We start from the raw sequence: 12,525 nt of genomic DNA, 5'->3' as shown, positions 1-12,525 counted from the left end.
ACGGGTTTCATTGAAAATTGGAAAGGTCGTCGGTATTTCGTCGGAAAATACCGACGACATTCCGACGAACTCGACAAGTTCGTCGGAATGTCGTCGGTATTTTCCGACGAAATACCGACGACAGGTTTTTCTATAAAGTTTCAATCATAAAAATCTATAAATTTAGATGCCAAAACTATGAAAATAACACATAATAAGTGTTTAGTATAGTATTAGATCGCAACCGTTCAAATATAACAACTCATTAAAATATTTATGTATGCATATCATTGTTTTCATAACATCTCATCTTAACATTATGTACTTATACAATCATATTTATATAAGCTTACACTACAAAAAATATTGTTGTGTAAAATCGTGTTATAAAACATTTTTATTGTTAAATCTTTATGCAAATACTATATATATTATCAAAGGTTTGGATTTTGCATTTAGAAACTTGAAAATAACACCCTAAACACTAAGTCGTCGGAATTCCGTCGGAAAATACCGACGGAATGTGTCCGTCGGAAAATACTGACGGACACGTTCCGTCGGAATTTCAATTAGCCCGGGAGAACCAAACCGCTTGAAAATTTTCGCGAATCGGCATTTGGTATATTTTAAATATACCGACGGAATACCGACGAACCCGTGTCCGTCGGAATCCGCGGAAATAAAAACCCTTCTCCTTTCTTCTTCGTTATCTCCGCGGCCTCTCCCTCTCTCAAGATCCTCTCCGGCGATTTCGGCGATTCGGCGACTCTCCGGCGATTCCGGCCTCTCTTCACCGGCGAATCCTCTCCTCACCCTCCTATCTCTTCCCCAAACCCCAAATCATGTAAGAATCATCCCAAACCTTTTTTTTTTCAATTGTTTAGGGTTTTGGAAGTTGATCTCGGATTTTAGGTTGTTTGATTGAACATTTTAGGATTGAATGGATAGTTTAGGATATATAAGTTAGGATTGTTGTTTTAGTTTTTTTTGGAACATTTTTGATTTTTAAAAACGTTTTTTGATTTTTTAAAACGTTTTTTTTTATTTTTAAAAACGTTTTTTGATTTTTAAAAACGTTTTTTGATTTTTAAAAACGTTTTTTGATTTTTAAAAACGTTTTTTGATTTTTAAAAACGTTTTTTGATTTTTAAAAACGTTTTTTGATTTTTAAAAACGTTTTTTTGAAAAAAATATAAATATTTAACACCATTTTTCTTCATTTATAAATTTTAACAACATTTTTCTATATTTATAAATTTTTTATAATTTTGTATACATATATATATATGTAAATCATGTATAGTAAATTTTAAAATTTTTAATATTTTTTTTTAAGTTTCCACTAATAAATATTTAACAACATTTTTTTTAAAAAATATAAATATTTAACAACATTTTCTTCATTTATAAATTTTTAACAACATTTTTCTATATTTATAAATTTTTTATAATTTTGAATACATATATATATATATATATAAAAGGTTTAATAGTTTTTTTTAAAACGTTTATAAAACCTTTTGTAAATATATAAATGAAAATATGTTTGATGGGTTAATTTTTTTTTTTTAGGGCCGAGGATGAAGCCCGCCCCGCAGCCCGTCTTCGACGTAGTTCGGTGAGCGGTTCCCGTGCATCGGTATCGTCTCATGACTCGGTTCCGGTATATATTCCCGCTCCAGCTCCCTCTGCCCCTCACGCTGCCCCTCACGCTGCTGCTCAACAGGATCCGGGGGTCATGCCGGTTCATCTATTGGTTCAACAACCAGGTCGAGAGCATCTCCCGTTTCTCCAACCCAACCCACGACGAGGCCATAGCACTTGGTTAGTATTTTTTTTTATTTGTACCGTTATATTTTTTGCTTTAATTAACTTGCTAACTTGTATTTTTTTTAAAGGTTCACCAAGTCGAAAAATGGCATTAGCCGGAGCATCAACCAGATGATGTACTCCATGCTCCGTTTTGGATATCCAAAGTGGAGTGTGATCCCTTCCGACGAACGAGAGTTGTGGTTTCGTCAGTTTGCGGTATAGTAACCCTTCATTTTTTTTAAGTTTTTACATTTTTTTACATATATTTACTTATTAAATTGTGTTTGTTTTGTAGCAAGAGTTCAACTGGCACTCCGATCTTACGGAAACAGTCCGTAAGAAATTCAACGAAAAGGCCATGGACTCTTACACAAAGCAGATAAACGCGTGGAAGACAGTTTGGCAGAAGAACAAGAAGCCACGGTTCATCAACGGGGGGGTGTGGGAGCAGTTGATAGCTCATTGGGAGAGGGAAGACACTGCAGAGACGTCTTCTAGGAACTCCAGGAACCGGAAGAGCGATCGTGGCGGGAAAGGTATGTATGTGCACAACCTCGGCGCTTGCTCCATGTCTACTAAGGAGGATGAACTTGTAAGTTTTTTATTATTATTTATCTTTATATTTTTTAAATAAATATTTTATATATTTTTTGGCTAATAATGGCGGTTTTTTTAGATCGAAGCAAATGACGGTAATCCCGTTGATCGTCTCCAACTCATTAAGGTGGCTCACACTAACAAGACGACGGGTCAAATTCAGGACCCCGTGATCAGAGGTGTAGTTGATTTGGTGGAAGCTGAGATAGTTTCTCAATCTCAGCCTCTCTCTGATGACGGCGACTCCACGGGAGCTTCAACCAACCTGTCTCTATTGCAAATAAATGAGATGGTTGAAAAGGTAATTTTTTTTATTAATATTTTTTTTTTATAATGTCGATTACTTACTTTTCCATATTTACTTACTTTAAATATTTTTGTAGGCGGTTCCTAAAAGGAAAGGAGGCCGTTTAGTTGGGTTGGCCCGTCGTGCTTCTTCGTATCCGGCATCTTCTTCGCAAGCTCCGTATGCCGATCCCATGATTCTCGAGGAGCTACATGACAAAGATGCACGGATTGGGGCATTGGAGGAGCAGAACACCACTATCCTTTCGGAGAATGCCACTATCCGTTCGGAGAATGCCACTATCCTTGCTGAGTTGGCATCCCAGAAGAAGTTCAACACCGAGATTATGCAGAAGCTTGATCGTTTGATGTCTTCGAGTTCTTCTTAGTTTATTTCGGTTTTATAAAACTTTCGGAATGTTTTTTTTTCTATTTCGGTTTGTATGAATTTTAAACTTTATGAATGTTTTTTTCCTATTTCGGTTTTTATGAATTTAAATTTTATAATATTATTAGTTTTAAATTTCCAATTTTTTAAATTTATTAATATCAAAAAATATATAAAAATGCAAAATTAATTTGTAAAAAAAAAAGGGTATATACCGACGGACAACGGTCGTCGGAATATACCGACGGACATATATCCGTCGGAATTTACCGACAAACCCATTTCCGTCGGAATATACCGACGAACGTGGTTCGTCGGAATATACCGACGAACGTGGTTCGTCGGAATATACCGACGCCTACAGTTCGTCGGAATAAACCGAGGAACCACGTTCGTCGGAATTGTAGTTTTCCGATGAACTCCGGTCTTCTGTAGCCGCATCGTAATATCGTCGGAAGTTCGTCGGAATGACGTTTCTTGGTATTCGTCAGAAAGTCGTCGGAATTTCTGACGAAATTCCGACGAACGTTTTTATTCCGACGAAACGATACCGACGGACGGGTTCGTCGGAATTTCGTCGGAATAGACCGATTCCGACGAATTACCGACGATTTCGGCCATCAGAATCCCCCTGTTTTCTTGTAGTGAAAGTTTAATTTCTACTCCTTACTTAGAGATATATAAAAAATTAAAAAAATATTTTTTTTATATAATTTCGAAATATTTGTTTCAAATTCGAATTTTTATAATTTTTTTGAATTATTATTTTGTATTTCGTTTAAAAAATATATTTTTAAAATTCGAAAGTGATTTTTAAAACTATTTTTACAATTTATTTTAAATTTATAATTTATATTTTTTTATTTATTAAAGTTGTGATTTGTATTATGTTAAAGTTGTGATTTGTGCTATTTCATTCTTCAATTTGTGTGTTTTTTTATGTGAATGTATTTTATTACATGGATTTCAAAAATCTTATGAATATACATGATATTCTCAATGTTGAGTATTATGACTAAAAACAAAGAAAATTTACTTCCCAATAACAATAGATTTTAATTGAATCTTAAAATTAATGACTAAATTTTTTCAATAATAAAAGATTTTGAGTGAAATTTAAAAATCATCACCCCAATAACAATGTATTCTACTCAAATTTTTAAAATTCACAAACCAATAACAATGGAATCTCAAAATTTAATAATTCCTCTAAAATTCTTTGCCCAATAACCCCCCCCCCCCCAATCTTGTTTAGATTCTCTTTGTTTTTGTTTTCCAGTCAATACTCAAAAAAAGATATTTCCTCTTTCTTACTCCACCCCATATCTTGACTGAATAAATACGTCATAAAGAAAGCCTTAACATCTCTACACACTCTCGCACTTATTTTCTCTTGTGATTCTCATGTTTCTCCTCTCCATTTCTTAACTTTACCGAAAACACAAATATTTTAATATAAATAAGGAGGTAATAGTAAATGGCAGATCAAAATCCAAGAATCATCGTCGAGAAAAACCCATCTCAAGATCGTCTTGACGAACTGAAGTTCAAGTCATGGCCCAAGTAAGATCATTCGACTATCCTTGTTTATGTTCTTAATTCGTTTTACTGGGTGGTGTGAGATCTATTATTGCATGATACAAAACTAAATTTTAGTTTTTTTGGTTGGGGAACGAAGGTGGGGATGTTCACCAGGGAAGTACCATTTGAAATATGAAGCAGAAGAGATATGTTACATTGTGAAGGGTAAAGTTAAGGTTTACCCTAAATCATCATCATCAACAGCAGCATCATCGTCATCGTCATCATTGGATGCACAAGTAGATTGGTCTGTAGAGTTTGGAGCAGGTGATATCGTCACTTTTCCCAAGGGACTTTCTTGTACTTGGGATGTATCTCTCTCCGTTGACAAACATTACATATTCCGCCACAATTAGTTCTTCACTTCTTTATTTTGATTCGTTACTATTGTTGTATTTTGTGTTCTTTTTGTTTGGGTGTTTATATAGTAAGAAAATTTAGACCTGTGTGCATTAACAATCACATAATGAAACAAGTATTTCACAATTCAGGTTTGAGAAAATTTAGTAGTTAAGTTCGACTAATCCTGACATACTAATTCAAACGTCCGGGAAAATCCTTAAACTGTAAGCGTTGGATTCTCTTAGTCAGCAAGATGTGATCTTCTTTATTTGTCACTTTAATCCTTAAAATACATAAATGATTTTTTTTTTTGATAAATCCTATCGACTGATCTGAAATGCCAGGGATAAACCGATCATCTGTTACGATCCACCATGTAAACTACTTGGACCGAAACCCAAGTCCAAACTGATCAAGTAATGATAATTTAGTTCCTAAGAGAAATCGAACCAAAACTAATGTGGATACATACTAAGTTCTAAAAGATTGACATTAGGCTACCACCGAGTGGTTTACATAATGATTTTTCATGTCTTAGATCTGCAGACCAGCCAACTTTCCATTGAATGCATTGATCTATCAAACAAACGTTATGTTTAATAATTACCATACCACAGTAGTTTTGAATAAAAGTCTACTATATCAAATCATCTTATAGTCTCATTCTCCAACGCTTTTGACTGATGGAATCCTATATAATAGTAAGAAGAATACGGAACTTAAAAGTGACTAGAATAAAGCGAAATGGAAAAGATAAGATGAACACATGGTAACCAATTTTTTTTTTCTTACGTTTAAAGTAAGAGGAAAAAAATAAACATACGCTTAACTTTGGTTAACGGAAAAGAAAGAAAATATATTTTACCTTTATGTATTTCCTAAACTTTTGATTAGTGTTTATCGTTTTATCAGCATAAAACAGGTTTGGTAGATGTAATATTCTTCTTACATGTGTCTAGCTAGACCCCAAATCAATCTCAACACTTCTGAAAGATATGCCCATTAATCGCGTTAGTGTTTCAAGGCATAATTTTGCACAAGTCATAGTTAGGAACTGAGATGTTAACGTGAGTTAATGACATTATTCATCCAGTTAATGATATACTAGGTGGACATTATTCATCCAATTAATGATATACCAGGTGGTTGTTTGCAAATTCGCACATATAAATATTATAAAATATAGATATGTTATGTATATGATGTCGTAAATTTTGAATAATAGTTAGAAACATTAAAAAATATAATTTTTTTATTTCAAATAGTTTGAAAATCAGTCGTAAAGTTTATATAAAAATAACTGATGAATACTCCCTCCATTTCATATTAAATGTCGTTTTAGAAAAAAAAATTCGTTACAAAATAAATGTCTTTTTCGATTTTCAATGCAAAATTTATTTTTCTACTGGTTGAAATATGGTTAGGTGTATAGGTAATAGTGTTTTTTATAGGAAATGTACAAAATTAATTGTTTCCTTGATCCGTGTGCCGAAACCTAAAACGACACTTATAATGAAACATATGAAGTATTTAATAATAATAAATATTTGTGGAATTGTATATGTAATTATCACATTAACTTCTCCAACAGATATTATGCATATTCTTCGGCCTGTTTTTTCTCATTATCATTTCGTGTTTTTAAATTAATTTTTGCTAATATTTTTCGAATTTTTTACATATTTTTTGCCAGATATTTATTTATCTCTCAAGATAGTAATGCAAAACATACAATCAATGAACCAAAAATCCATCTTTTTTTGTTTTTGTGTGTTTGAATAATAGATTTCCTAATTACGTACTAAACTTTCCAAAACAACTCAAATTTTGCAGATTCTTCAAGTTCCTTTGGATGTTTCTTAATTAGACTATTCATGATATCCTTTCTAATTACGTAATAATCCTTCTAGAACAACTTGAATTTTGCGGACGCTTCTTTGTGAAAGTGTCAGATAGTGGCACGTAAGCCAAATCAAGGACAAAGAAATATGGTGACAGCTCAAAACCGCTAAACTCAAGACCACAAATCGGAGTTGACAATAAAAAAGTACAACATAACAGAAAGTGTCGATCTTGCTCCTATCAAGTCAACATTCAAGACATATTTGGATATCCGTGGGGTGTTATGGCAACCATAGTTGTTATGGATTCATTCATCGACGATCATATCAACCCTGCTGGTTGGTATCCATGGGCAGCGGCAAAGAACCTTCATCTTTTTTATACTATGGAGAGTTTGATAACTATGGCCCTGGAACAAACACAAGTCAACACAAATGCTATTCAAGATTTTAGTCATGTCCATACATGAATATCATGAACAACAAGAGGAGCTGATACTACTGTGCATGGAGAACATCATGAATTTCTTCTTTCTTAGACTATTCATAATATTCTTTCTAATTATGTAATAATCCTTCCAGAACATTTCGAATTTTGCAGACGCTTCTTTGCGAAGGTGTCTCTGCAGTTCTGTTAGGACTATGTCCATGGGACCGCCTCCCCCAAGTTATTTAAGTCACTTAACATTTAATACATAGGAGGACTAGTTGTTTAGCAATATAAATGTGTGTTTACCATTTATCATGTTACCATAATTGTTTCGGTGCATTATCTTTCGAAGCTAGCATTATATTCCATTTGTTTCACAATAAATGTCATTCTATTATTTTTTTTGTAACACAAAAAGTATCACTTTAGAATTTCAATGCAAAGTATACTTAATTTCAGTTGAAAATTAATTACAAATTGCATTGACTTTATAAATAATTTTGTTTATCCGTGTTTTAGAAAAAAAATGTTTCAAAAAGATACATTTTTTATATTTTCAATGCATAAATTAAATATAAATTGTAAAATTCAAAAAACATAATTGTATTTATTAAAATTCTATTGGTGAAAACTTGTTTATGAAAAAAAAATAGAAAAGGAAATCTAAAAAAAAGTCCTAATCTCTATCTTTCTCTGTGAGAAAGACGATTACAATGGAGACAATCAGATTATGCCGAAATAAATGAAAAAAATATTTTGTTGATTTTGTTTTAACGTTAAAAGTCCATAATATAGGATAGACTAAGATTTTGTTAGTGTTAGTTTGAATTTTGGGTGCCATCATATATTCAGTTTTCTTTAAATACTTAGTGGTTATGATTTGAAAAAGAAAATGATAAGATCTCGTGCTTGTTCTACAAATGTAGGCGTAAAAATGAAACAATTTTGTGCTTATCTACTTTATAATATGCGTAAATGTTATTAGTTATAGGGAAATTATAATATACTGAATTCTAAATTGATGATTTTTTTTATGATATTTTGATTTATACCAAATAAATAGAGAAATTTGCAGATTTGCTGGATTTTGTTGTTCGTTTTGAATTTAAATGTATTATGTTTTTATTTGTTGTGAAATTGGATTTATAAACTAATTATAATTATATCTTTGTTTTTAGATTGGAATGCCTTTATGAATTGCATATATAAAATCAGTAGACGTTAGATGGTGGTGAATTTGTTTAAAAAAATTAAATAATTTGTTTTCAAACAGACGTTATGATTGTGCTTATTTTTTTTTATATTGCAGGGGAACTATGGTGGTAAAGGAAAACATGGTGTAGTTGAATTAACAAAATTGATGTGGTCGTTCAAAAAAAAAACAAAATCGATGTCTAAGGCTTTTCTTCGTTTTTTTAATATAATGGTCGCTCAAAAAAAAAATCGATGTGGATTCCTTATTTGTAGGTCGTGGAGTTATTTTAGGAAATGTGGAAAAAACAAACTATTTTATGGTGAAACTAATTAAATTCTCAGTGGCATATGACCGTAAATAAATTGGAAAACTAAAAGTTATTTTATAAGCGTAATTATGTTTTAATAAAATAGATAGATGAATATGAATAATGTTTTTCCTCTGCCTCACTTGGAAGGTTCTTCTGGTACACTAGTGGTTCTAAACCGACATTTTATCCGACTCTCGGTTCTATCAATCGAACCGGCCGGTCGATCTGAATTTTAAAACATCTGGTTATCAGCGTCTGACACCTCTCTGCACAGAACTGACACCTCACTCAATCTCTCTCTCTCTCAGATTAGAGATACAAAGAAAAAGCCCGAAGCAAAAATGATGTGTTTCACTCATCTCACACCGCTTCCTCTCTTCTCCGCCGTCTCCCTTCCGTCCTCCCGTCGTCACTTCACGAGGTCGCTTTCTCAGTTTGCTCGATCGTCGATTGCAATCTCCGTTACTAACTTATGCTCTTATCGAGTTTCTAATGGATTCTTCTCTCTTTCCTGTGTGATTCAGTTTCAGGACTAGAATGTCTTCTTCCTCCATCGATTCCGCTCCTCCTCCTCCACCCGGTAACGGCATTGTCGTGAGTTTCCGATACTCCTCCGTAACTGACTCGTATTTTTTTGGAGGTTGACTTGAATCGCGCTTTATTATGAGATTTGCCGTCTTCGTGTGATCTTTTGGCAGATTGGTTGCGGCGGAACCACTGTGGATTTCCTGGCGACGGTGGATTCTTATCCTAAACCCGATGACAAGATCCGAAGCACTAGCCTCAAGGTACTCTTTCAACTCTTTCTCCTGGATCTTCTCCTTTTCTGGTTTGTGATTTAGGGTTTAGGAGTTGTGGTTTGATGTATTCAGGTACAAGGAGGGGGAAATGCTGGAAACGCTGTAACTTGTGCAGCTCGTTTGGGGTTGACATGTAGGCTGATTAGTAAGGCAAGAATCGTAGTGTGGCATGAAGAGATTCAACAGTTGAGTATGTTATTAGTGATGCTAATTTTGATTAGTAAATGTTTAGGTAGCTAATGACTCTCAAGGAAAAGGTATATTGGAGGAGCTTGAATCCGATGGTGTTGATACTTCCTTTCTTGTGGTAATGCCTCAACCTTTTCATCATCTGTTGTAGTCTAGTCTCTATGATGTTTGTTTAAGCCTTTTTTTTGGTTAATCTGATCTCATCATGCTAGGTCTCTAAAGAGGGCAATACTCCGTTTACCTACGTCATAGTTGATAAACAAACGTGAGTGTGTGTTTTTTTTGCGAATTTTGGGGATATGTTTCATCTTGTAAATAGTTAGTTTGGAGTGCTGTTTGCCTTTCTTCTAATTTCTTTTATTCAGGCAAACGCGTACTTGTATTCATACGCCTGGATATCCACCCATGGTACCTACTGATCTTCCTCAGTCGACCATGTTATCTGCTCTAGACAGAGCAAGCATCGCATACTTTGATGTAAGATTACACGAAACTGCATTGGTGATTGCAAAAGAGGTAAGCATGTGTCTCTTTATTTTTGTAATGGTTTCTAGGCAGAGCTGTGCTTGAACTCATGCCTTTACCTGATTCTTGATTTCTCTCAAGTATAACGAAACAAAGCGTGGTTTGTTTGTATGTATGTAAGATTAGTCTTTGTGATAAGTTCACCATGTTAGAGGTTTTCGCATGATTCTCAAATTTTGTCTACAAAAACATAATATGCCACACAACCTACGTGTTCATTTCCTTCTTTGCTTGTTGCCTTTATCCAGAGCAGGCAAGTCGGAAGAAGATACCTATTTTAGTTGATGCAGAGAAGAAAAGAGATGGATTAGATGATCTCTTGCAACTCGCCGATTACGTTGTCTGCACAGCAAAATTCCCTCAGGCAAGCTAGTCTACGTCTCTGTTCTTTGTTTTTTTTTCCAACCTCGTTTCTCAGCTTTTGAGGCTGAAAATTCTCAGTCTCTCACGTCTAACAGGCATGGACAGAAGTGTCTTCAATTCCATGTGCGCTTGTGTCCATGTTGTTGAGATTGCCGAAACTGAAGTTTGTGATCGTAACCTTAGGTGAAGAAGGATGCTTAATGATCCAGAGAGATTCAACAGGTAATAAACCCGAGACTTTTTTTCTTTTGATCACCCTTTCGCTAGGTTGCTGACATCCTCTGTCTGTGTCCACTTCAACAGAAGCATCAGAATCAAAAGAGACAGACATTGAGAGTTTGGTGGAGTCGCTGAAGCAAAGATCAGACTCGACCGCAACGTTTCCAACATGCGTTTCATCGGTAACCAAACGTTCCATCTCCTAAAATAACTTATCACTGAATGGAAGACAATCCAACTTTTCCACACATATTTTCTTTCAGGAGACAACAAAGCTGAAGGCCAACGGGATAGGAACACTGAGCGGAAGATTGTTTCTCGGAACAGCAGAGAAAATTCCTCCAGAAGAGCTTGTTGACACCACCGGTGCAGGCGACGCATTCATAGGAGCAGTTCTTTATGGTAAAATATTTGCCAAGATACATATACACTCACTGAGTAATCACAACCCAAAACCCAAATTCTTAAACATATACTGACCTATCTCTACTTATTTCCTCGGTCTGTAGCCTTGTGCGCCGGCATGCCCCCAGAGAAAATGCTGCCATTCGCTACTCAAGTGGTAACTCTCCTAAACCGAAAACATATTTCACAGAACCTCTCTGTTTTATTTTAATCAATGCTCATAAATTTTAATGTCTACATACATCTTTTCCCCGTATAAATCATGTGAATCTATGACTTATTTTTGGAGAACCGAGTTTCTTATCCTAAACCGAAACACAGACTAATCTGTGGTTATCATTAGTGTAAGACATAAATGGTCACTGTCTCCAATGTTTTTCTAGTCTCACTGAACCGCTCTTTTCCAGATGGAGCATACATAACATTTATCAGACCGATCGTTGTAAGCATGTATTTTTGTCTTGCAGGCTGCTTGCAACTGCCGAGCTTTGGGAGCTCGCACCGGTCTTCCTCACCGTACTGATCCGCGACTTGTACCCTTTCTGGTTTGACAACTTCAATGTTCTACGTTCCTTTCTCAACCCTAATCTTCTTTCAAGTCAACCCACTTTCACAATTTAAAACTTTATACATATTAAATTCAATAAAGACTTGGTGTCAAATACTAACATTCATGTTAGGCTTGACTTTGCTTTGTTGTAAAAAGAAACATATTATATGAAGTGGTGTTAATATTCTAAACTATGTGAACGCTTCAACCTTGCGTCTCTATAAATGCGCTTTATAACCAACGGCTGGGATTGAACCGAAGACTACAATGCCACGCCCACGCTCTACTTATCTTTATGTGTCGTCACTTCCTCTATCCACTTGACGATGTTAACGCTTTACAAAGACAAAATCAAATTCATAAATGATGATGCCACGCGCCTATCTGATTGGCAAGCTAAAACTATGGACCCCATTGCCGTGTTGTTAATTAGCTTAGTGATGGCGAGATGATCGGTGTGTGGGCCGTGAAAGTAGCAAATGTTTCATGTCAAAATAACTGGCAATGGTGAACTATATAACCTGACCAAGTGTAAAGTGGTTAATTCTTTAAATCGCAATGGGTCTTCTCCTTAAGATTCGTACACCTGATTGTAGACTGATCTGTTCACCCTTCAGTCAAAATATTTTCAAGCCTTTTGGAACTTGGAATGTCTTCGTTTGAGTAATTAATTGCCCATTCCTAGTGTTTCGTTTTTTTGGTCAACATGATCAA

General features: G+C 34.7%; 2 protein-coding genes across 2 annotated transcripts; both read left to right on the top strand.

Annotated features, from left to right (window-relative positions):
* Positions 1-4,350: 4,350 nt before the first annotated feature.
* On the top strand, positions 4,351-5,086 carry BNACNNG47760D. The gene is made up of 2 exons (XM_013814364.3): positions 4,351-4,624; positions 4,740-5,086. The coding sequence occupies exons 1-2, from the start codon at positions 4,539-4,541 to the stop codon at positions 4,996-4,998; spliced, it is 345 nt and encodes a 114-aa protein (XP_013669818.1). The 5' UTR covers positions 4,351-4,538; the 3' UTR covers positions 4,999-5,086.
* A 3,849-nt stretch (positions 5,087-8,935) lies between these two features.
* LOC106375580 (ketohexokinase) lies at positions 8,936-12,005 on the top strand. The gene is made up of 13 exons (XM_013815533.3): positions 8,936-9,181; positions 9,285-9,354; positions 9,459-9,548; positions 9,633-9,710; positions 9,793-9,867; positions 9,962-10,014; positions 10,115-10,265; positions 10,528-10,638; positions 10,733-10,859; positions 10,941-11,038; positions 11,120-11,258; positions 11,366-11,418; positions 11,729-12,005. The coding sequence occupies exons 1-13, from the start codon at positions 9,102-9,104 to the stop codon at positions 11,810-11,812; spliced, it is 1,209 nt and encodes a 402-aa protein (XP_013670987.2). The 5' UTR covers positions 8,936-9,101; the 3' UTR covers positions 11,813-12,005.
* The last annotated feature ends 520 nt before the right edge of the window (positions 12,006-12,525 follow it).

This window comes from Brassica napus, chromosome C1 (genome assembly GCF_020379485.1).
Source record: "Brassica napus cultivar Da-Ae chromosome C1, Da-Ae, whole genome shotgun sequence".
NCBI classification, from domain to species: Eukaryota; Viridiplantae; Streptophyta; class Magnoliopsida; order Brassicales; family Brassicaceae; genus Brassica; species Brassica napus.
This window is presented reverse-complemented; position numbering and strand designations above follow the sequence as displayed.

Bases quoted from the DNA above. Each gene is read 5' to 3' on its own strand.
- BNACNNG47760D (XM_013814364.3), top strand. From the start codon at position 4,539: ATGGCAGATCAAAATCCAAGAATCATCGTCGAGAAAAACCCATCTCAA. The intron at 4,625-4,739 runs GTAAGATCATTC...TGGGGAACGAAG, and splicing joins AAGTTCAAGTCATGGCCCAA to GTGGGGATGTTCACCAGGGA.
- LOC106375580 (XM_013815533.3), top strand. From the start codon at position 9,102: ATGATGTGTTTCACTCATCTCACACCGCTTCCTCTCTTCTCCGCCGTC. The intron at 9,549-9,632 runs GTACTCTTTCAA...TGATGTATTCAG, and splicing joins TCCGAAGCACTAGCCTCAAG to GTACAAGGAGGGGGAAATGC. The intron at 9,868-9,961 runs GTAATGCCTCAA...TCATCATGCTAG, and splicing joins TTGATACTTCCTTTCTTGTG to GTCTCTAAAGAGGGCAATAC.